We start from the raw sequence: 21,544 nt of genomic DNA, 5'->3' as shown, positions 1-21,544 counted from the left end.
ATGTGAACATCAGTCGCATGTTTCAATGGAAAGTTAACCCAAGGCTGGTAGAAGTGCAGTGTGAATCATATAGCCCTGGGCATAGTTTGGGTTATTAATCTGTGTGAGAACAGGGACTAAGTTATAGTAGTATAGTAAGGTAAATTCTTAGCCCAGGGTTATTTCAAAGCATATACCACCACTAATTCATTTAAAATGCACATTTGATGCTCTCATATCTAATTTATCACAATACCTTCACATAAGTGAGTTTAAAGACCTTATCTACCTGTTGGGTTCTGTGTGAGAGAAAGTGAGACAAAGATAGAAAGAAAGACCCACTTCTTCATCTGGTACTTTGGGGAAGGAGCTGCGTTTCTTTCCAGCACAACGGAGCAAGGATATGAGAGCACGCAGGCCAAAGTCATAGTGGTCCTGTTTAGAAAGCTGCTGCGCTGCTAGGGAATACAGAGTGAACACCTTCTTCGCCAGGGGCTATGAGGACAAAGACAGAGAAAGAATGTTAGCCAATAATGTACATTTACCATTATTGGGTAATCATGTATGGGTCTAATATATATCTTCCATCCCTAGCACAGTTGTGTCTGAATTTGTCTTGTTTTTCAATACATTCAATGCCTACGTAAACAGGTTAAAGCAAACATACTGTCACACAGATCATGTATGCCTCATGCGAGGCATAGGCTTCTCTCACTCCTTCTCTTTCTACCACTTTCTCTCTTTTTCAACAAGGGTAAAGGAATATCACATCATCATTTTTATTTGATAATTATCGAAGATAAACTCAAAGATGCGGCAGTTCAGCAACACAGCTGTCATGCACTGCACTACACATGCAGGATGTGCATTTTACCTGTCTAAGTAATCAAAGTAGTATTCAGGTTTCTCAAAACCAGGATAAGGCCTTATCCACATTGCAAAAAGCAGATATAATGCTTACATGAGAAACACATACCTGGCACATACCAAAAAAATAATCACAAATAGGAAACTCATGTACACACTGACTGTCACTGCTGCTTGTGTTTGTCAAATAATCTCAAAAGCACTTATTGTACTACAGGTGAATAGAATGTAAAAATCTTAACATTTAAGTATAGATACCAGCTGTTACAGAGCAGCAAGCAGCAAACACACCTAAACAATTCAGTATTAACTATGGCAGAAAATGTGTCTTCATCTAAGAACACACATCAGTGTTTAACCCTCCCACTAAGACAAAGACTAACCTTACTTAGACATTTTTCTCCTCTCATCTGTTTAATTTTTTCCAGCACATTTCCAGTACAACTTTTAATTGAGTGGTAGTACCTTGGGCTTGTTGAATCCCTCTGCAAACAACATGATCATAGCGATTTGAGTGGAGTCTGGCACCACCATGGAGACAGGTCTGAACATGGACTTGAGGTTTTCCGGAAGCTCAGTATGACCGGCATTACCTGGAGGGGGAAAAAATAGGAGAGGGACGATGACAATTACAAACACCAAAAGGGCCAATTATGACAGGCTTTGATGAGAAAAGTAATCTGTTCCCGAAAATGTTTGTATTGTATTTCCACAACATCCCACTTCTGTCAAGTTATATGCTCAGTATGGTTCAATGTCTGTATGTCCACCAACATATGGCAAAATAAAAATGTGGTGTGTGCATTGCACATTAGCAGTAACTTACCAGGATTCATGGTGACAAAGATGCCACATGAGTCGACCAGAGGTATCTGCTGTCCTTCAAAATGGAACTCGCATTGTCTAGCTGAGAGGGCAGACAGGATGGAACGGATCTGCTGGGCCACTACTGAGAACACCTCAATGTGGATATGGTTGAACACATCGAAGCACCCCCATGCTCCAGTCTGTTCAGTGTGGACATAATGAAATACATGCAAATTTTAAAGTCCACTTACAGAGACAAACACATTTAAAGCAAAATACAGCATGTTTTGAACAGGCACTGTACTTCTGTCTTTAACACACAGTCTTGTCGACTTTTGTTGTCATCACCAGAAACTGTACATGGTGAACACAACAGAGAGAGAGAGAGAGAGAGAGAAACCTACCACTGACTATCCCAGGACAGGTTTAAATAAAAGTGTTTTTGATCTTGGCTCACATGACAGCAGTGTTTCAATGAATGTGTTGTAAATGCAATCTGGTATACACACCCACTCGTGTATCTGGCCATAATGAACACAGCATAATAATTCACAAGTAATCCTTTGAGGATATAAAAACGAATGTTTTGCCTCTTGTTATGTAGGTTGGTATCATCATCACTTTTGTTATCATAACTACAGCTAACATCGCCAGTAGGGATGTCCTGATCCGATCTGCAGTATCGTGGATCGGGCCGATATTAGCATTTTTCCACTGATCGGGGATCGGCAATTTTGAAGGTGGATCCAAGTCCAATTCTTTTTTTTTTTTTACGTCAGAGCACAATTTGTGTCAGAACTCAGACGCGCATGTGACGTTAATCTGGCAAACCTGTGGATAAAATGGCTGCAGTGTTGAAATAACTTAAATTAGAAAGCCAAAGCAGTCCAACGATGAAATGTAACATCTGCAATATGACTTTTTATCAAGGGGGTAACAAAAGAGCTGCATATAATACTACTCATTTGGTACAATAAAATATTACAGAGAAGGTAATTAAATTATTCGCTCAGCTCATCTTCATAGTAGAGGATCAGGGTTTTCTTCGTCATCTGGAGTTTATGAATCCCCGGTATGCCCTACGATCTCACCATTACATTACATTTACATTTATACCCCGATTGCCTGTTTTACACAAAGCACGTAAAACAGGCAATCGAGGACGCATGCTGAACGCATGTGAAATAGACAAGAAATGCGTCCACGTCATTTTACGTGACAATGTAAGGATTATGAAAAATAGCAGTGGATGATATGGAGGTACCAAGCATGGGCTGCATCTCGCACACACTTCAGCTGGCTGTACACAAGGGTCTGCTGTCACAGTGCAGCATCACAGACTCACCTGCTAACACAAGGAAGGTGGTAGGCCATCGTTGCAATAACATATGCAGAATCAGAAAGAGCCACATGAAAGCATATACTTTGTTTCAACAAAATAAAAATAAAAAATATTAAGGAACAGCTTGGATGCATGTACTTTTTTTCTTAATGTAGCTGTATTATCCAGGAAAATATTAGTTAAGGCTAAGTATCAGCATGTATTAAATATTAAAGGACTCAAAAAAAAAAAAAAAAAAAAAAAACCTGATCGGGACATCCCTAATCGCCAGCATAATCTCTTTTCTTTCCTACCTGTGCCAGGCCAGAGAACATGCGTCCCATGGATTTGTAGTCCAGTCTTTCAGAACAGTTGACTACAATGACATGCATGCCTAGAGCTTTGCCCAAGTCCTTCACTGTCTCTGTCTTCCCAGTACCAGCTGGGCCTTTAGGACAGCCACCACGATGGAGACGGAGCGCTGTGGTCAGGGTCATGTAACACCTGAACAGAGTCAAACATGTTCATTTACTGTACAGAGAATACGTGTAGAAAGAAAAAATCATTATGGAAATAGAAATATGATCTAGTTGGTGCACTAATTGACTAAGTAACAGATTGTGACCTGTCAGTAAGTGGAGTGATAACCAGCCGTCCAGAGTTGCCCAGGTACTCATAGCCATAAATGAAACGTGCGTTGGTCTGTCTGACTATGCAATCATCCTAATGAAAAAAACAAAACAAAACAGATTTGATCAGAAGACTGAGTGGGGAGAGTGAGAAATGCTGATATTCGCAAAAAGAAATGTGGAATAGAGAAAGGGTATAAATATAGGGTTTAAATGAAGCTCGCCTTTCTTTCCCCTCAATCCTGCCTCTTGTCCTCTGAGTATCTATATTTGGGTCCACCTCCTATATCCATAGTTTTCCCCTTTAACCCGACCTGACATACAGGTTTGCCTTTAGCTTTGTAGCCAGATGTAATTATTAGTGCGGGAAAAATTCTCATTTGGAGGATGAGATGGATTCCACCCTTCTCATACAAACAACATAAGGGTAATGGCAACAAAAAACAGTCACCAAAACATGTTTATGCTGAAATTATGGCTCAATGAAGGTTGTCTTATATGCTCTCCTTTTTTTCATACCATTTTTCCTCAATGCTGTTGTAGCTTGACCATCAGAACCTACCTTCTCTGAGTATAGTCTCAGCTGGCAGAGCCACTCAAAGGCATTGGCATCATTGCAGCCTCCCTTAACCAGCTTCTCAATGACATCCCGAGCATGAACCTCTACCGTGACCAGTGCTATGAGCTTCAGACGCAGAACTTTGGAAAGTTTGCCATGGATAATCTCTGAATAGCACTGAAGCGTCGAGATCTGAGAAACAAAGACAGTGTTAGCAAAACAGCTCCGGGTATTGATTTAAACTTAGCTTTTTCTATGAGTTTTGCCCTTGCATACACACATAAATGGCGTTGTAGGTCACCTAAGAAGGACCTTCTAGAAAACTCCTTGTAGCGTGAAGAAACCCAGAAACGCTGTTCTCTATGTTTATGTCTAGATTGGCAGAGATTGTGATTTTTGGAAAAGATGATGCACACATTAGGGATGCCCCGATCCAATCAGCAGGATCTGGATTGGCCCGATATGGGCATTTTTCCACTGATCGGGGATCGGCAATTTTGAACGTGGACCCAAGTCCGATTCTTTTTTTTTTTACGTCAGAGCACAATTTGTGTCAGAACTCAGACATGCACGTAACGTTACTCTGGCAAACCTGTGAATAAAATGGCTGCAGTGTTGAAATAACTTAGACAGCGAAAGTAGTCCAATAGAGACATGTAACATCTGCAATACGACCGTTTTGCGTGGGGGTAACAAAAGAGCTGCATATAATACTGCTCATTTGGTACGATATATTACAGAGAGGGTAATTAAATGAATCGCTCTGGATAACCAGCTCATCTTCATAGTAGAGGATCAGGGTTTTCGTCGTCATCTGGAGTTTTTGAATCCGCAGTATGCCCTATGATCTCGGCATTACATTACATTTATTCCACTTAGGAGTTACAACGTGCCAGTATGTGCACTAGTTTCATGGGTCCCATACAGCAAAGCATGTAAAACAGGCAATCGAGGAAATGCTGACCACATGTGAAATAGACAAGCAACACCTCTTCGTCATTTTACGTGACAACAGCAAGGAATACGAAAAAAAACAGTGGATGATATGGAGGTACCAGGCGTGGACTGCGTCTCGCACACACTTCAGCTGGCTGTATACGAGGGTCTGCTGTCACAGTGAAGCATCACAGACTCACCTGCTAACACAAGGAACGTGGTAGGCCAATGTTGCAATGGCATATGCAGAATAAAGAGCCATATGAAAGCATATACTTTGTTTCAATAAAATAAAAAAAAACCTATTAAGGAACAGCTTGGCTGCAGGTACTTTTTTTCTTAATGCAGCTGTATTATCCAGGAAAATATTAGTTAAGGTTAAGTATCAGATCGGGACTCTGTACCAGCAGATACTAACTATTAAAGGACTCAGATCAGGATCAGGGTAAAAAAAACCTGACGGGACATCGCTAACACACACCCATACCTACTTCTTAATTGGGCCTTATCATTGTATGAAGAATCATAGGCCATTGTGAACTTACTGTGTGTGTAACATATTTCAAATGGACACTGAAATACATTAATGATAAAGAAAGAAAGTCACTTTTTCATCTGTGTTGGATCGGACAGAAATTAAATTAATCTGAAATAGTGTGTTAACACTTGTGGAGATCATGTGTTGTCCTCAATCTTTGTTTCCAAAAATAAATCTGTGTATTACTGTATAGAGACACAAAAAGTCTAGAGAAATGACAAATAGTCCATCAAACCTGTTTCTTCTTCATGGACTTAAGGGAAGACTCTGCTCTTTCTTTGCTGGTATTAAGAGACTGAGTAACGTCACTGGTCCACTGGATCTGACTGGCTGTGATCAGTATCTAAAACAGAGGGAATGCACTTTTAAGGAAAACTGAATCTGTCAGTTTTAAGAACCTTGCAACTTTATTTTCATCTGATTTTAAAACAAAAAGTTTCCAAGTTTATTCTCTATAAACTCCACAGGCAGAAGAAAATTCATTATCATTACATTTGATATCAAGCAATACAGCCTGTGTACCCTAAAGCAAAATATTACCACCACAATCAACAACCTGGATATAGTTAAACGTTTAGTTGAGTTGGTATTTGTAAAATTAATATTTGCGATTACACACTGGGAACACTTATCACACTGGGAAATCCATTTGTACTGCTTTGACACAGAGTTTGTTTCCCATGACCAACACTCACTGCTAAAGCAGAACAGGCAAATAAAGAGTGAAAAGCCAAAGACAAGTTTACCTGTCCTGGCCATGCTTTGACCCATTTGTCTCTCTGTCCTGACGTTTTCTTCAGTGCAGTAAGGCAATTTTTCAGCTGTGTCTTTAGTGTAGCACGCATGTTCTCCTCAACATCACATAGCCAAACCTACATACACAAGATAAATTGGTGCTCAACAGTCAACCGATCAACAGTCTTATAGTCATGACCATTATCATAATCATCACTGCTGTACCTCCACAGGTCTGTCAAGCATCACTTGTTCGTTGAAATCAATATACTCCCCATCAGCAGAGAACATCCCAAGAGCGATTGGCGTGGTGCCCACCTACAGAAGACACACATACACAGTGACATCTTTCTCTATGTACTGGTCCATCCCAATCTTAATACAGTGTCTTGAGCTCCATGTTTTAAGGCCAATTCATACTAAATGTTTGAAATGGAGTCAAGTAATAAACATAACAAAATACAAGCCCTTGGCAAGGTTCAGTTTGAAAACGTGTTTCTGTAGCACGTAAAGTGGTTCCGTATTATCAAATAAGCATGTAACAGTGAATTTCACTACTAATAAGTCTACTCAGGCTATGTGGATCTTTTAGTTTTGCCCTGAATCCTGATCAAACTCTGATCTGAAATCTACTTAAAAAATACTTTTTATTTAGATTCCCTACTTACGCACAGGGCAAACTGTAAGACTACATTGACACACATATTATTATTCTGTTGTCAGTCATGACATTTCCAAAAATGTGTTGGAAGCATCACCTACCTGCCAAGGAAACTCAACATAGTAATTTTCTTTCTTTCTTTCTTCTTTTTTAAAATTTTAATTCCTTACCTCCTTTTTTTAAACCTACTGTTATTTTAAACAGGCCCTTCCTCCTTATTGCTCCCCCTCACACACACTAGAACCCCACACAAAGTTTGCCATCAAATTCCTTTTTTTTGGTCTTTCCTCAAGGTGTTTATTCTGTCATGTTTCCCAGTGTACCAAGTTATGTCGTGTTTTGTCTCACTTTTTCCATCTTACTTCATTAAATAGAGGCAAAAATTATGATCTATATTTTGTGTCGTTTTACACCCACAAAGTAGAGGACTGTTAGAGTGAAACTTGCTGTAAGAACGTCGGGCAAAGAAACACCGGTCATGTAAAACTATAATATCTAAAAATCTAATCGTGACTAAATAGGCTTACATAACGTTTTTTCACAGTAATAGTGTAGCCACTGGCTACTGAGTGTATGTATGCCTGTGATTCCCTGCCTCCTCAATGCGCAGGCTCTTGATGTTGTCGAAACACTTCTTCAGGTGGGGCTGCATGGCTTCTGGGTTCTTTGGCTGCCCTAGGATCTCCACCAAATCATCATTGAACAGAAAGTAGAATCTTGGGAAGATCTGCCTCTTGGTCTCCAGGTATATGTCGAGGGCCTTCTGGATCTCTTCCAGCTTGGCGCTCATCTGTGCAAGCTCCTCCAGCAAGTCTAAAAAAGGGAGAGGATTTCTGCTGATATATAATATATAACAATATCTATTTTAATCATAAATAAGAGTCTATTTAGGCCAATATCATCATCACAGGTTTTTTCCTAACACAATAAAATGTTGATACTTTCTTCACTCCAAATTACAGAATCTGCATCTGAGATGAAGGATATGGATTTAACACATTTCAAAACAGCTCCAGACCCGTCACAGTATAACTAGAAGAAAGTAAGACATCTTAACATAAGAAAACACAACACAAATTCAAGACTAATAGAGAGGCCCTGAATATACAAAATTTGAATATACAATTTTGAAAATACATGCTGTTTCTATGCTAAAGCGTGACTCCATGAATGGTTATTATAAAAAAAAATCTTTAAACTGGCAAGATACAACTTTTTTGCTTTAATTTCTAAAAACATAAACAGTAAATACCCAGTGTAATAGTTGTAAAAGAACAAAAAATCAAAGACATCTGCTCTTATGCAAACAAAAGAGGGAGAGGCATTGTTTTTCCTGGTCACTATCCCCAAGTAACTGTGGAACAACTGGAGTAACTGTTGAAACTCTACACTACAAAAGTACAAGAATCCTGCTGATGGAGGAGGCAAAGAAAGTGACGAAGCAGATGATAGAAAATGAAGTAAAACAAGAGTGAACGGACAGACATTCACTGGATGGAGAGCGCTGGTGTGTGTGCTTCTTACTAGTTGGACATGAGATGGATCAGTAAGTAACAAAATCTTCTTAACTATTAATACAATCAAGTCATTTATTTTGCATTTCATCACACTGACATCTGGGTTTCTAGATCAAATTGGGATTATTTATTGCTTTTTTTTGTTTTCGACAGTGGCTAAGACAAGACAGCAATACAACAGGGAAACGCCAGAAAGGGGGAATTTGAAAAGTTGTCATTTGTTGTTTCCGCTTTGAACATTATACAAGTATACAGTATGTACATACTTGGGTGGTGTGTTCCCTCCAAGGCGTTTTTATTCTTCTGGAGTCGGCCCATGATGGCCTTCCAACTAGAACTAGTGTCTTCAAACTTTTTGCATTCATGAGGCAGCTGGTCGCGGATATCCTTATCTCGAAAAATGTTCTGGAGCAATGAAAAAAAAGAAGAAAAATGGAGAGTTACAGAACAAGACTGCAGTTCTGATCCTACTTTTATCTGTTTACTTGCGCTCTACATAAGTAAATGCAGCATAACACTTAATCTTACGTGTCAAGTCTATTTTTCTCTGTTTTACACAGTAACTACAGTCATTGTTTACAACCCTTAACACCTCCCAATCTTAAAACCAATGTATATCTAATACTGACCTGCATCTCTAAGAACTAATGAATGCCTGTGCTTTTTCATGTCCATTCTAAAACTTGATAAATTAAAAAAAAATAACAATAAAAATGAGCATATCTTTTCCTGCGTAAAATGGATAACTGGAAAAGCAGCTGCAATCCCTCCTACACAGAGATTTGTAGGAAATGAGAACTGTCTGTAAGTGAAACATGAATAAAACGTAATAAAATAAAACGACTGTTGCCTCTCTGCATTGTTACGCTGAAAAGCAACAATATAGCCAACGGGGGGTGCCATACTGTGTGTGTACTGTGCCAGAATCAGAAACAATAAAACCATATGTCTACTAAGAACCATAACTATCATCAAAAGACCACAACACATAATAAATGTACACTCTATGATGACTCACAAGAAAAATTAAAGCCAACCACAAAGCAATGAATACCCATGTATTAAAACAACATATAATAATGAATCCTATGAGATAGTAAAGTATATGAGTGTGTTTCCTGTACCTTCAGAGAAATCCACTGATGCTGAAGACTGAGGATCATCTCAATGACTTCCCGCACCTGGGACAGCTGACGTTCCCAGCAATCTACCTCCCGCTCAAAGGCTTTGACAAACCGAGATACCTTCATTGTGGACAGAATAACCTGGTTGTCCTCCAGGGCCTGGAAAACTTCCTCTGTACTCCTGGGAGACAGGTGTAGTGGCAAATATATACTGGGTCATGATCATGCATATACATTTTATTTGAGAAATATACCTTCTAACAGTGAATATGAGCCTGATGTAAGACCAAGGTCAGATACTCCCTTTATAATAACAGAGCTGGAGTGAGTTAGCAACAGGTGACGCCGCAGCCCACCCAAGGCCAAGATAGAGGCCTGGGTGAGACACTTTGCAGCCATTAGGGAAGATATTAAATAATATTAAGATGATAGTCTCGCGTGATCATGACGAGGGGGGTGGTCCAAGAAGGGGCGTTGGTGACACTGACCCCAGGTATAAAAGGGGGTGATCCAGGGAGATTTCTCAGTTGTTCGGGGATACCTAATGGATTTATAACTTCTCTTGGAATAAACACCTTTTTGACTGAAGACCTGCTGCCTCGCCTCTGATTTGGACTTAGGCTCTGGAGTAAATTTTTGGACTTAGTCTCTGGAGCGATTTTGGGACTTAGGTTCTGAGCGGATTTCACCTCTGGTCTGGACTTAGGTTCTGAGTGGATTTCTCCTCTCAGTTGGATCTAAAATCTGGGCTGTTTTTCCTTTAATTTGGATTTTAACCTTCAAGTGGATTTACTGGGCCTGATTGTGGAATAATTTGACGGATAAGGATGGTAGTCTCCCACTACACAGGGAGGGAGAATGAAACTTGACTGCTGATGGTTGCTTATAATGTTTTTCACAGCAGAAAAAGAAGCAAATGAATCTGTTTATAAAGTAAACCAGCAGTTTTGTGTAACCCAGTGTTTTTCTTAAACCCTCAACCCAAAAGCTTTCTTACCTAAGCCAGTAGTGGCCTTTAACTTCGTATGGTGCTATGTCCAGGAACGTTTCTGCCCATGTCGTCGTCATTGTCTCAAGACCCTTTAATATCCAACACAAAAAGTAATGTCAACAAAAATACACACCATTGAGAGGTGGCAAAATTAGGGGGTGACATTTCTACTCTATTCTTTTTCCACAAGCTAATTATGATAAGTTCACATGACCAGATGAGTAATGGCCTGAAGCCATAAATCTTAGCTTTGAGATCTAAAGCTTGCATAGATCAGAGATGGAGAGCATTTTAGAAATTTACAAAATGAGAGGATTTTTTCACCATACAGAGTATGAACTGTCAATCAAACATGAACATGAACAAACATGCAAACTTCCTGGGCGAGATCGTGGTTAAAATGAAAAGAGGCAAAAGAAACTACAAAAATGCAAACTGAGCATCAGTCTAAACAAGAGGAAGAAACTTGACCTTTTCAATGGAGAGTTCATTGCTGGCTGCTCCCGAGATCTCACAGATCTTCTCAGCATATTTGTCGAGGCCCAGAAATATGATCTTCTCCAGGGTGAATTCACTGCTGGTTTGGTCAAAATAGCAAGACAGCTCTTCATAGATCTGCATCCAGTGCCTGAAAGAAAGGTGGCATTAATCAAAAAATTAATTAATTAACTAATTTTCATCCTTTCTCAGGTGCAGAGTTCGACGTGTTTTGAAATTAAGGCAGTAGATGTGTTCATCTGTCTCTGTTCAAGCAGCACTCAGTCGTTGATCAGAGTTTGAAAAAGGGTTAGACTGAAGTAAAATATATTTAGAAGCTCTCAAAATAGATGAGAAAGAAGGGAGATGGCTCATGCCTCAGCACCCTTCTGATTAAATTAAATTTATTTTATTTCATTTAAACTCAAATGTCGTTTGTACAGACTTGAATTCAAACCTGACCTTCGTACTGGGCTAAAGGACACTACAGGACATAAATGTCTTTCTTATTGACTGTGACAACAGGGACATACCATCTGTGCATCCAACTGGGAATTGAGCTAAAGACACTGATTATGGGAAACAAATGGGAAGAAGACCTTGGAGAAAAAGCAGCAGAACAGGCTCCCAGAAGAGCTGACTGGACTAACCATAGTATGAGCTTATCCTGCTGTGTGTGATTTATGTCATGCTTTATGTCCATCCTTTAAGTCAAAACTGTATAACCAAAAAAAGTGTGCATATCATGTATCCCATTAAAACTAGTCTTAGTTGCAGGATATACTGACAAGGAAAAAACATGTAAATACTTTAGTTTCAGTCAGTACCTGTCTCTCATGGCTGGGTTCCTCAGATCAGCGATGAGAGGAATGATCTGCTTGAACTGATCAATCTTGCTCTTGGAGAAATCTACTATTTCCCACTTCTTATCCTACAATAGAGAAATATCAGATCCTTGCTACTGTGTCATGTATACAGGAGAGTAACTGAGGGTTTCATATTGGGGGTTGGGCTGTGACATTTTTCTACAATTTATTTGAATGAAACAAACCAAAGCTTACATTGGTAATATAATAAAGCTTATGGCAGGATGCCAAAATCTGCAGCTATTGAATGATTCTGTGTGGCAGAACTGACCTTTAGATCTCTGTGGAGTTCGTGGATTTTTTTGTACATGTCCTGCACTGCGCTCTCCATGCCCTCTGTCTGTAACGTGGCAAACCGACCACCCTTCCAGATATCCCAGTTGGCATTCCAGCACTGTGCAATCTCCCAGACCTGCTGCAGGTGGTCTATGTCCTGTGCAAAACATACAGGCACAAACAGTTTTATTAAATGCACCTTGCATTACTCTAGCATCCGCAAGAAAAAACATCTCTTTAAAATCCATCTCAAAATCTTAGGTTAACCTGAGATGGATTCTGCATCTTGCGTCCTGTCAATTTCCTACAACTTAAATCTTTATCTAGTATCAAATTAATGCTGTTACGATACCAGATTCTCACTTCAGGATTATCATGGCCTTAAGGATTCATCATAATGATGTTATCACCAAGAACATTTTTTACAAAAAGGTATGCGTGAAATAAGTTTTTGCGTCAAATTCATTTTCTGGCAAATTAATTACAGTCAAAATTGTTGGGAGTGTTTACAACCAAATCTGCACAAAAGTATACAAAAAGTACAATTATACTGGTAACATTATTCTGTTTAAGGCAGGTGACAAGCCAGTTTAAGTGGGGATGTATTATAACACAGTATCGATGTTGAATTCTTTATATCACATTTATTTTTAATATCAATATATTGTGATACCCCTCAATCAAATGCTTTGAAAACTGCCCCAAAAAGCTTATAACATGCTTGTTTAATCCACACACGTTGAGCCAGTTCCTCACAAACACAATTCCCTCAGTACCCTTCTGTAGGATGTAGGACTATGAACATAGTTATGTGTAAGACCTTCTCCAGCATCTGGATGGTTTTGGATGGAGTCCATTCTATTTTGAAGAATTCCAGCCCCTGAAGGATGGTGCACTCTTCCTGTTTTAGAGCCTCCAGTTGCATGCGATGGCCTGCTATTTCCTCTAAGGCGAACAAAGTACTCAGCTGACTGGAAAATGGACCTGGATATGCACATGCAGAAATACAGGGAGATACACACATAAGTGAAAAAGCAATCCCCCAAACCATGCCTCTGTCATATATATAGTAAAAAGAATTTACTAAACAAAACCACACACAGGTCATCTCACCTAACACACTCAGATTGGTATTAGGTGAACAACGATTACAAGAGGTTTACAATGTCACAGTTTTGTATCCGTAAATGCTCAGCTACACGGTGTGTCTGTTCTCATTCACAAAAGAGAAACATTATGGTACATTATTTTTCTATGAACGGTAGCTGTACAGACAATTGCTGGTGCAACTGGCAGACAGCAGGAAGAACAAAGACAGACATGGTCACTAGCTTAAAATGCCCTGCAACAACATCTCAAAACATAGAGTGATATAGATGCTCATTAAAGGAAAATAATATGAGTATTCAATGTGATAGAAAAAAGATAGTAGCATCCAAACAGAACAGAAGAGAAAAAATGAGTGGGATAACTTAATTTGAGGGAGTAGCAATGTAGTCAGAAAGCAGTGTGCGGTGCACAGACCATGGTGATGAAACACCTGGTGTTAATGAGTGTTACAGAGAGACTATGAGTGACCTGCTCTACTGAAGTCCGTAAAAGCGATGTGGCTCTTCTTCTTGAGCTCCTTAGCCGAAAGGATGAAGCTGTCCTTAAACTTCACCTTCTGTTTCTGCAGCATGATTTCACTGTCAAACAACAGCTGTTGGAACCACACCCACCTTTCATTCAGCACCTCACGCATTTTGTGCATCTGTGGGTGAAGCAAGTGGCATGTTTGGGATAGTGATACATTGTTTATGTGTTCATGTGTAGACATACAGCATACAGGACTACAAGAGAAGATATGACAGGTATTTTACTTTTAATAATAATAATTACTAAAAGTAAACAATCAATAATAATAATTAATAATACAGAATCCTGGTTATTAATGATTGTTATCAACTGTGACTTTATCACACACAGTCACAGTACAGTTTGAATATAAGCAGTCCTGTCTAATCTTTCGCTTGGCTTAATATTTGTATGTATTTATGCATAAGTGAGGTACTTACATCCTGTTCCACATCAATGTCATATTTGTCCAGGACAGCAAACTGGTCGTGGATGAGAGGAATCAGAGCTTTTGTCTTGGGCAAATCACCCTGAAGAGTCTCCAAGAGTTTCAGGCTCTCACCAAGCTCCACCAGTGTCTGGGGGGGTTGTTTCAGCCTAAACACACACATACGAACAAAACAACAATGTGTCACACAAGCTTTGGCAGAATGCACATCTCAAGTTCAAAAGCTTCTCCCTGTCTCTTCCCACCTCTTCTTACCCCAATGACAAAAGAGATTATGATCTTTTCTTCTTTTTACCTGAATTCACCATGTTGTCACTTAGCCTATTATTTCATAAAAAGAGATACGGTGTCATGACTTGGATTTTGTGTTTTCTGTACTTCATTCCTTTTTTTTGTCTTAGGTGTTCACAGAGGTGGTACGCAGAGGCTGATTGGGCCCCCCCAGATGGCGGCAGCTCCTGCCTCTCACACACCTATAGCTGACATCTGATCATCAGCGCCAGCTCAAAATAGGTCTTCTCTCCATTCACTGCAAGATTGTTTCTGCTTGTACCTGTGGTATACCACTGCTAGTGCTACTATTTGTAACTCTTTGCTCATTTGAATTCTTGTGCTACTATGAAACTAATTTGATTCTTTCCCCACCTTTAACAGGGCCTGTGCAAACTCCATGCTCCAGCACCACAGCCACCTAGCCACCCAGCCTCTTGCACCTCTGCCACCTGCCTTAATCCTACTGTAGATTCTCCTGTACATCCAACTAAGCCTCAGCCTACATCATCATGAGCCCCAGATACTTAGCCTGCTGAACTACCAGCCTGAACTTCCCTCCACTGCCCACTACCTAAATTCCTTTCACCCTTTTCCCTGTCTTGGAATCCACTTTTGGGTCTGACTTTCAAACACCTACAAACCTTAACACAACCTTGACCCAGATGAAAAGAAGAGCTCCTTGGTGGAGGTAATAAACGCTCAGCTGTAAAACCTCAATTTTAAAATAAAGTTCCTTTAAGTTTCCCAATGCTTTCTGAGATTAATATGCCTACCATAAACTTTGTTTTGAGGACTTCTGTCTGTAATAAACACGTACAAAATTTAGCCTAAAATAAAGTCATTTCACTTGACTCCCTACCTGTTGCCATTGTCTTGCATTGAGGCATGAAGTTCTTTTAGACGGGTGCTGGCTATGTGGCTGAGCAGCTGAGTTAACTTGGTCTGCCAGTCACTGCAGTGCTGCACCAAGGAGGACTTGAGTTTTGAACAGTCCAGCATGACAAAGCCAATGTTCAGTAGGGTCTCTTCGAGTTGAACGCTGTTGACCTTTTCTGTGTACCTGAAGGGTGAATCAGAGAATGGACAGAACACAAGAACAGAGGAGAGAGATGAATACTTCTACATGCTTCATCTTTGTAAACAACAGATTTTAGAAAATGTCTTCAGACAGAATACAGCTAAATTTCACTTGGACAATGGATGTGAATGTTTAGAAATAAGTTTATTGTGCTACAGTGCCTGTGTATATCTGCATCAAAAGTAGTGACTGGTGGGTTTAGTCTCTGGTAACGCTGTATAAAGGAGTCCTTGTTGATCTCCCAGATATCTCTGTATTTGTCCCAGTTCTTCAGAGAGGCCTGCAGGTGGCTGACATTGGCTGTCATTCCTGTTGAAAGAGCAGCCTGAATCTTCCGTATCTCCTCGTCTTGCTCTGAAGGATCAAAAAGGACCAAGGTGATAACAAGGACAAAGAGTAGAAGCCCAGACAGATAGACATGGTCACATGGTCTACAACTGCTTAGTAACCATTGTCTGCATTGTATTCAATGTTGTAATTTACAAGTATTTCATATACAAATGAGGTCCACATTTGCTCAGCACCCAGTATAAACAGCTCAAAGGTGAACACTAGTAGTCTCTCTCGAAAATGAAAAAAGGATACTGAAAAAGGCATGCTCAATAAAATAAAAGACACGTTTACAAAAAAGATTTTAAAAAATCCAACCTATATTGATGTGTATGGGATTCCCCTGTGGCTGTTTGCCAGGGAGAAGTTCAGCCAGTCGTTTAAATTCTGAGACGGTGTTGATGAGCTGAGGCAAAATGTTCACAATCTCAGCAAGCTTTGCAAGAGTGGGGGAGAACTCGACCTGTCAAAACAGGGACACACACATATTTACACAAACATATCAACACTCAGCTTGACACAAGACGGGGAGCAGAACTTAAACTAGCAGCAAAATGCCAGGACGGATGACTATGTGTGTTTGTGTCTGAGTAAGAATAAGTAAGATGCAGACATATTTGAACATTGTATAAACAAATTACTATCACATTACTGAGAGGGTTGCTGGTACCTTTGGTGTGGTTTGAGGAGTTGCCCGGTGCAGTGTTACCAGGACTTTAAACAAGGGATTGGGTGATTGGGTGGTTTTGCTGTCTCCATTAATTGCCATGGAGAGTTTCATCATGGAGTTCTTGATGTTGATTCTTAGAGCTTTCTCCACCAAATGGTCCACCCGCTCTGTGAAGGTCACCCAGTGCTCCTGGATCTTTAACACCATTGTAAAAATTTACACACATGAAAAGGCGGTGCACATTTGGGCTGTGCCTGTTTATTTAAGATCAGAGGGCTTAGTAAATATGGCATTCAATAGGAACAGAAAGAGCTACTACCTAATAGATATGGCTGTTGATTACAATCTTTGCTGTCTTGCTTGTGCAAGCAGTAGTTGGAAAAGTTTAAATCCAGACTATTTCAATTTATAAAAATGTTTTGACCACTGTTTAAACAACTTATGTGGGTCAATACCTTTCTATTGTAACCAGCATTTTTAGACTACTTTTAACTTCTCCAGGAAAAGAACTGAACTAATATGCACTTAACAGTTGCACCTGAAAAGTCTTGCTTCTCTATCCTCTAAGCTTCTGGCTCATCTCTGCATACTTACAGTATATAGCACAAAGTAGGGCTGCATGAAATGGTTAACATGATATGACGAAAGATTAATAGGAATAATCATTTTTGTGTCACAATCTTAATTTTCACAGAAAAAAGTAAAATCATGACATGTTTGACATTTGTTGACACATTTTACCTTCAGCAAAATATTGCAGCCTCTTGCGATTTGAATATTGCAAGCTGTGATTTATCATTAAATTGTGCAGCCCTATTACAGAGTAAGTCTAAAATAACAATCTTATAAATATGCCTGATTACAACTTTCTCAAAATGAAGGCACATTTCTGATGGAATGCTGCCACTGAATAAATCAAAAGCAGCACAGACCTCAGGTCCATCGTTAGCGAAGGTTTTGTGAATGCGGGTCATGATATCAGCAATATCCTGGTGTGCTGAGCGAAGTATTTTGAGTTGGCTCTGCTGGTGAGCCTTTTGGTCATCCTCAAACTCCAGGTTCCTAAGAATCACAGCGGGGAAATGCCCAAGATGCAACCAACAAAGGAAACCAGTTAAGGTACAATTAAGATACAGCCAGTATTTATCGCCTATGACAATGTCAATAAGTGGAGATGCTTGCTGTTGACTTAAACTATCTGTTGGTTTTCTATTCATTTACTCTACATCTGAACAGAGAGAAAGAAGATTTCAAAGATGCACTTGGCATTAGTTTATGTATTTACTGTATTAGGCGTCCCATATAATGAGGAAGAAATCACATGTCTGTTGTTACCTGTAAACAGTCTTTCCATCCAGTCTAACCAGTAACGTTTCACTGATCTTGTGACAGAGCTTGGAGATGCATGCTGTGGATGCTTTGTATTCATCAGCTATCCTCTGGACCTGGAATGTAATGAAGAGGAGGCAAGATGAAAGGACCACCTTGGTGACTACAAACCAATTTCTTACTTGACCAAAAATAGGTTCCAAATCTGTTAAGAGCAGTCAGTCTGTTGTTTTAAACATCTCTGCATTCACCCAAATGTCTAACCTATTGGCCACCACTGCTGACTGAATCTCAAAAGTCAGTTGGAAAATAAAACAAAGAAAAAACTTCAATACAGTAAAAACAAAACTGTACACATGTCACCATTAGTAAGCAGGGAACTCTGTTTCAACCTTGTCAACATGCAGGAGACAGTCTCGAATGAAGATGTCAGAAGCTTTACTTGACCAAAGGAACCTGGTCAGGCCCGGCTGAATCTTTTCATCAATGAAACGAATACGCTCCCGAAACAGAGCCATATCAATCGGAGACAGCATATCAATGATCCTGATACATACAGACACAAACAAAGGCAGATAAGAATGCATTTTAACATTTACAAGAGCAGGCAACAGTATCAAAGCTGTTGAGAATGTGCGTATGTGAGTCTTTCAATGTAAGTGTTCCTCTGAATCCACTGAAAAGTCACAGAGGCAATTCGGAATGTTATTAAGATTTTTAGTTTATTGTATTCTGAATGTAGTCTGATCTGCTGCTAACCACAGTCTCATGTTTGTGATGTAAAACGTGACACACAAGAAAAAAAACACAAACTCATCTCCTTGCACTAGGAAAAGAGTCAGACACCTATTTGTTTTAAAAAAACTGCCTTTGGGATTTAAAAGTTAACAACAAAAGATATGTATTCAGTTAATTATGTCCCAAGTAAACCCCCTTCCTTATTATTGTTCATTTTTTACATGCATTTTTTTCTCCTTTTCTGTGTTAATGTGTGTGTGGGTGTGTGTATGTGTGTGTGTGTGTGTGTGGGTGTGTGTGTGGGTGTGTGCCTGTGTGGGTAACCTGTTATAGGTTGTGACCACCAGCCGTGTTCTCTCCTCCAGCAGTCTGAGGTCCCCACTGTACTGGTAAATGTCACGTGCATCCTGGGGTATCTCATACTTCGATCCCAGATGATCCCAGTACTCGATCTCAGAGAACAGGTTCAACAGGTATCTGGAAAAGCAAAAAGCAAAAATTAGCTAATTTCTTTCTGTCACGAATATGTACACATATATTCTCATGTTTGTCGTTTTTGAATTTGTTTAGTTTTTACATGAATATACAATGCGAGTATATCTCTGTTTCCAACTGATGCTTAAAGTTTAAATAGAGTATACCTCTTGTGTGGGCATGAGTGCAAACTTAACACGGAAAATATGGGTGTGAGTTTTGTGTTTCCTAAGTACACAGACAACAGTTTACAGTGTAAAACACTAGGTGAATCTATACTTTAATGTGAATGCCTTGAGTCTCTTGCGTAATTGTGTGACCCACTTGTTAAAGTTGATGCTCAACATGCTGGATCCGTCCGTGCTGCGCACCATGATTGGCTGCTCCAGCCTTTTGAAGTAATGAACATCCAGGCTCTGGCTCCACTCTCTGAAGGTCTCCTTCTCCATGTCATCCAAAGCCTGCTTCGTCTGGTCATAGATGATCTCTATCTCCTTGCGGCTTTCTGTTTCAGGCATGAAGAAGGCATTCTGAAGCACCTGGAGGCAAAAAAACGGGACAGAGGAGGAATAAGTCAAAGAGTGAGCTCCAGAATTAGGGTCCACTTAAGACCATGTATACTATCTGTCTATCTACAGTTAATATACGGTTAAAATCCAATCAAAGCATTACCAGCATGTGCATGAGTTTTTCATGTCATCCTACTTTCTACACTACTTAGGTGATGGTGTGAAGTAACCGGTAGGCACCAAGACAGAAAGCCAAAGATTACTCAGTAACTGAACTTACTTTCATGGGCCTCTCAAAGGGAGCTATCAGGCCCCTTAACACGTGTGCTTTTCCTGCCATGCGGGGCATAAAGTCAGGAATAGACCATGTCGTCTGGTTCACGTCTCTGTTGATCAGTTGGAGCTCCCTCTTGAAGCTATCATAAATGAGCTCCGCGTTATCGTCAATGGTGCACTTAATGGCCTGGGATGGAGAGGGTTGGATGGATGAGATTGAGTAAATTAATTGTGTGGGAGTATGAGAAGAAAGGAAGACTTTAGCAAAAGAAGATGAGCAGCAAATTAAGAATGAGAAATTGAGAATGAGGCTTTAACTGAATGCAAGTTACACTTCCAGGGTCTCTAAAAAAAGCTCTAAATACAACACAACAAGGATGAACTTTACAGTACACCAAATCTAATATGGGAAGTAAGCTAAGCTGTCTATGAACTTAAGAGGAAGAAAACTGACTGACAGAGGCCTCAGGCATTCAACGAGGAACCCATATATACAGTTCATGAACTTTAAAGGTTTAATAAATAGAAAGTCAGAGAATGTGATTAATTGAGAAATGAAAAGTTTGTAAAGTGGTGTAAAACAATAGGGGTGTTACGATTCTCTAAATGCCAGAGTAGTTTTGATATAGATTTTTTTTCTCACCACTGACAGTAATTTTGTAATTGTTAGACTTTCTCATCTGGAGTTCTTATGAAGTTCCCTGTCCTCATCGGATAAAGTGGAAAGGGATACCAGAAAATGTCTTTTATCTTTTAGAGGAGAGGCATAGATTACTGACCAAACACTTTATAACAGTGATCACTGTTGGAATATAAAGCTATTTAACACTTATCTTAATAAAGAATATATCACTTACAGCAGCTTTAAATAACATTCAACATAAATAAGATTCCAGAGTGCAACAGAAATTACCATCCTTTGGGTATTTAAAAATTGACAAAAATAAACCCAATATCTTGGAAGTTCTTAAGAGTTATCTCCGGTACCAGTCATCTGATCGACTTCAAGCACACAGGATAAGTGTCTGGAAGTGAAGCTATAGGCTTCTGGAAAGCTAGCGGTGTCGTCTTTAAAGTCTTTAGGGCCTTTTTACAGGTACGAGCCAGGACATGCGAAGTAGGAGAGTTTGACGACTGAAATTGAAAGCTCATTGTAATTGATCTTCTAATTAGAATAAAAATCGGGACACCCCTTAAAAGCAAGTCAAGGACTTGGGTGTGTGTGTGTGTGTGTGTGTGTGCGTGCGTGCGTGTGTGTGTGTGTGCGTGTGTAAGAGAGACACCTCTCGAGCCATCATAGGCCTAAAAATGTTCACAATGTGAACTCCTCGGTGCACTAGGTTCCCTTCAGCCTTGAACACTGAATTGATCAGGTTTTGCATCATCACTTCCAGATCCTTCACCAATGCGCGAAACCTGTGTACATGCACACACACACACACACGCACATTTGCACACACACAAAAGAACATACCCACACATGAAAACACATATGTGTGACAATCAGCTAATAAATAAA

General features: G+C 39.7%; 1 protein-coding gene across 2 annotated transcripts in view; it reads right to left on the bottom strand.

The window, feature by feature from the left end:
* dnah2 (dynein, axonemal, heavy chain 2) overlaps positions 1-21,544 on the bottom strand; it is a 58,720-nt gene that overhangs the window by 31,206 nt on the left and 5,970 nt on the right. For both annotated transcript variants that reach the window (XM_030418280.1, XM_030418279.1), the window contains exons 11-40: positions 21,309-21,441; positions 20,030-20,212; positions 19,565-19,779; positions 19,091-19,243; positions 18,421-18,574; positions 18,035-18,144; positions 17,632-17,761; positions 16,700-16,894; positions 16,348-16,492; positions 15,861-16,053; positions 15,481-15,681; positions 14,341-14,497; positions 13,862-14,036; positions 13,104-13,267; positions 12,279-12,440; positions 11,969-12,072; positions 11,136-11,292; positions 10,671-10,753; positions 9,674-9,854; positions 8,816-8,954; positions 7,628-7,845; positions 6,597-6,689; positions 6,383-6,508; positions 5,872-5,979; positions 4,166-4,354; positions 3,600-3,697; positions 3,289-3,478; positions 1,673-1,853; positions 1,312-1,439; positions 322-474 (exon numbers count right to left, since the gene is read on the bottom strand). In XM_030418280.1, coding sequence (XP_030274140.1) covers positions 322-474; positions 1,312-1,439; positions 1,673-1,853; positions 3,289-3,478; positions 3,600-3,697; positions 4,166-4,354; positions 5,872-5,979; positions 6,383-6,508; positions 6,597-6,689; positions 7,628-7,845; positions 8,816-8,954; positions 9,674-9,854; positions 10,671-10,753; positions 11,136-11,292; positions 11,969-12,072; positions 12,279-12,440; positions 13,104-13,267; positions 13,862-14,036; positions 14,341-14,497; positions 15,481-15,681; positions 15,861-16,053; positions 16,348-16,492; positions 16,700-16,894; positions 17,632-17,761; positions 18,035-18,144; positions 18,421-18,574; positions 19,091-19,243; positions 19,565-19,779; positions 20,030-20,212; positions 21,309-21,441 — 4,618 coding nt within the window. The remainder of the gene's footprint in view (positions 1-321; positions 475-1,311; positions 1,440-1,672; positions 1,854-3,288; positions 3,479-3,599; positions 3,698-4,165; positions 4,355-5,871; positions 5,980-6,382; positions 6,509-6,596; positions 6,690-7,627; positions 7,846-8,815; positions 8,955-9,673; positions 9,855-10,670; positions 10,754-11,135; positions 11,293-11,968; positions 12,073-12,278; positions 12,441-13,103; positions 13,268-13,861; positions 14,037-14,340; positions 14,498-15,480; positions 15,682-15,860; positions 16,054-16,347; positions 16,493-16,699; positions 16,895-17,631; positions 17,762-18,034; positions 18,145-18,420; positions 18,575-19,090; positions 19,244-19,564; positions 19,780-20,029; positions 20,213-21,308; positions 21,442-21,544) is intronic.

The sequence above is a fragment of the Sparus aurata genome, chromosome 5, assembly GCF_900880675.1.
Source record: "Sparus aurata chromosome 5, fSpaAur1.1, whole genome shotgun sequence".
Classification (NCBI taxonomy): Eukaryota; Metazoa; Chordata; class Actinopteri; order Spariformes; family Sparidae; genus Sparus; species Sparus aurata.
This window is presented reverse-complemented; position numbering and strand designations above follow the sequence as displayed.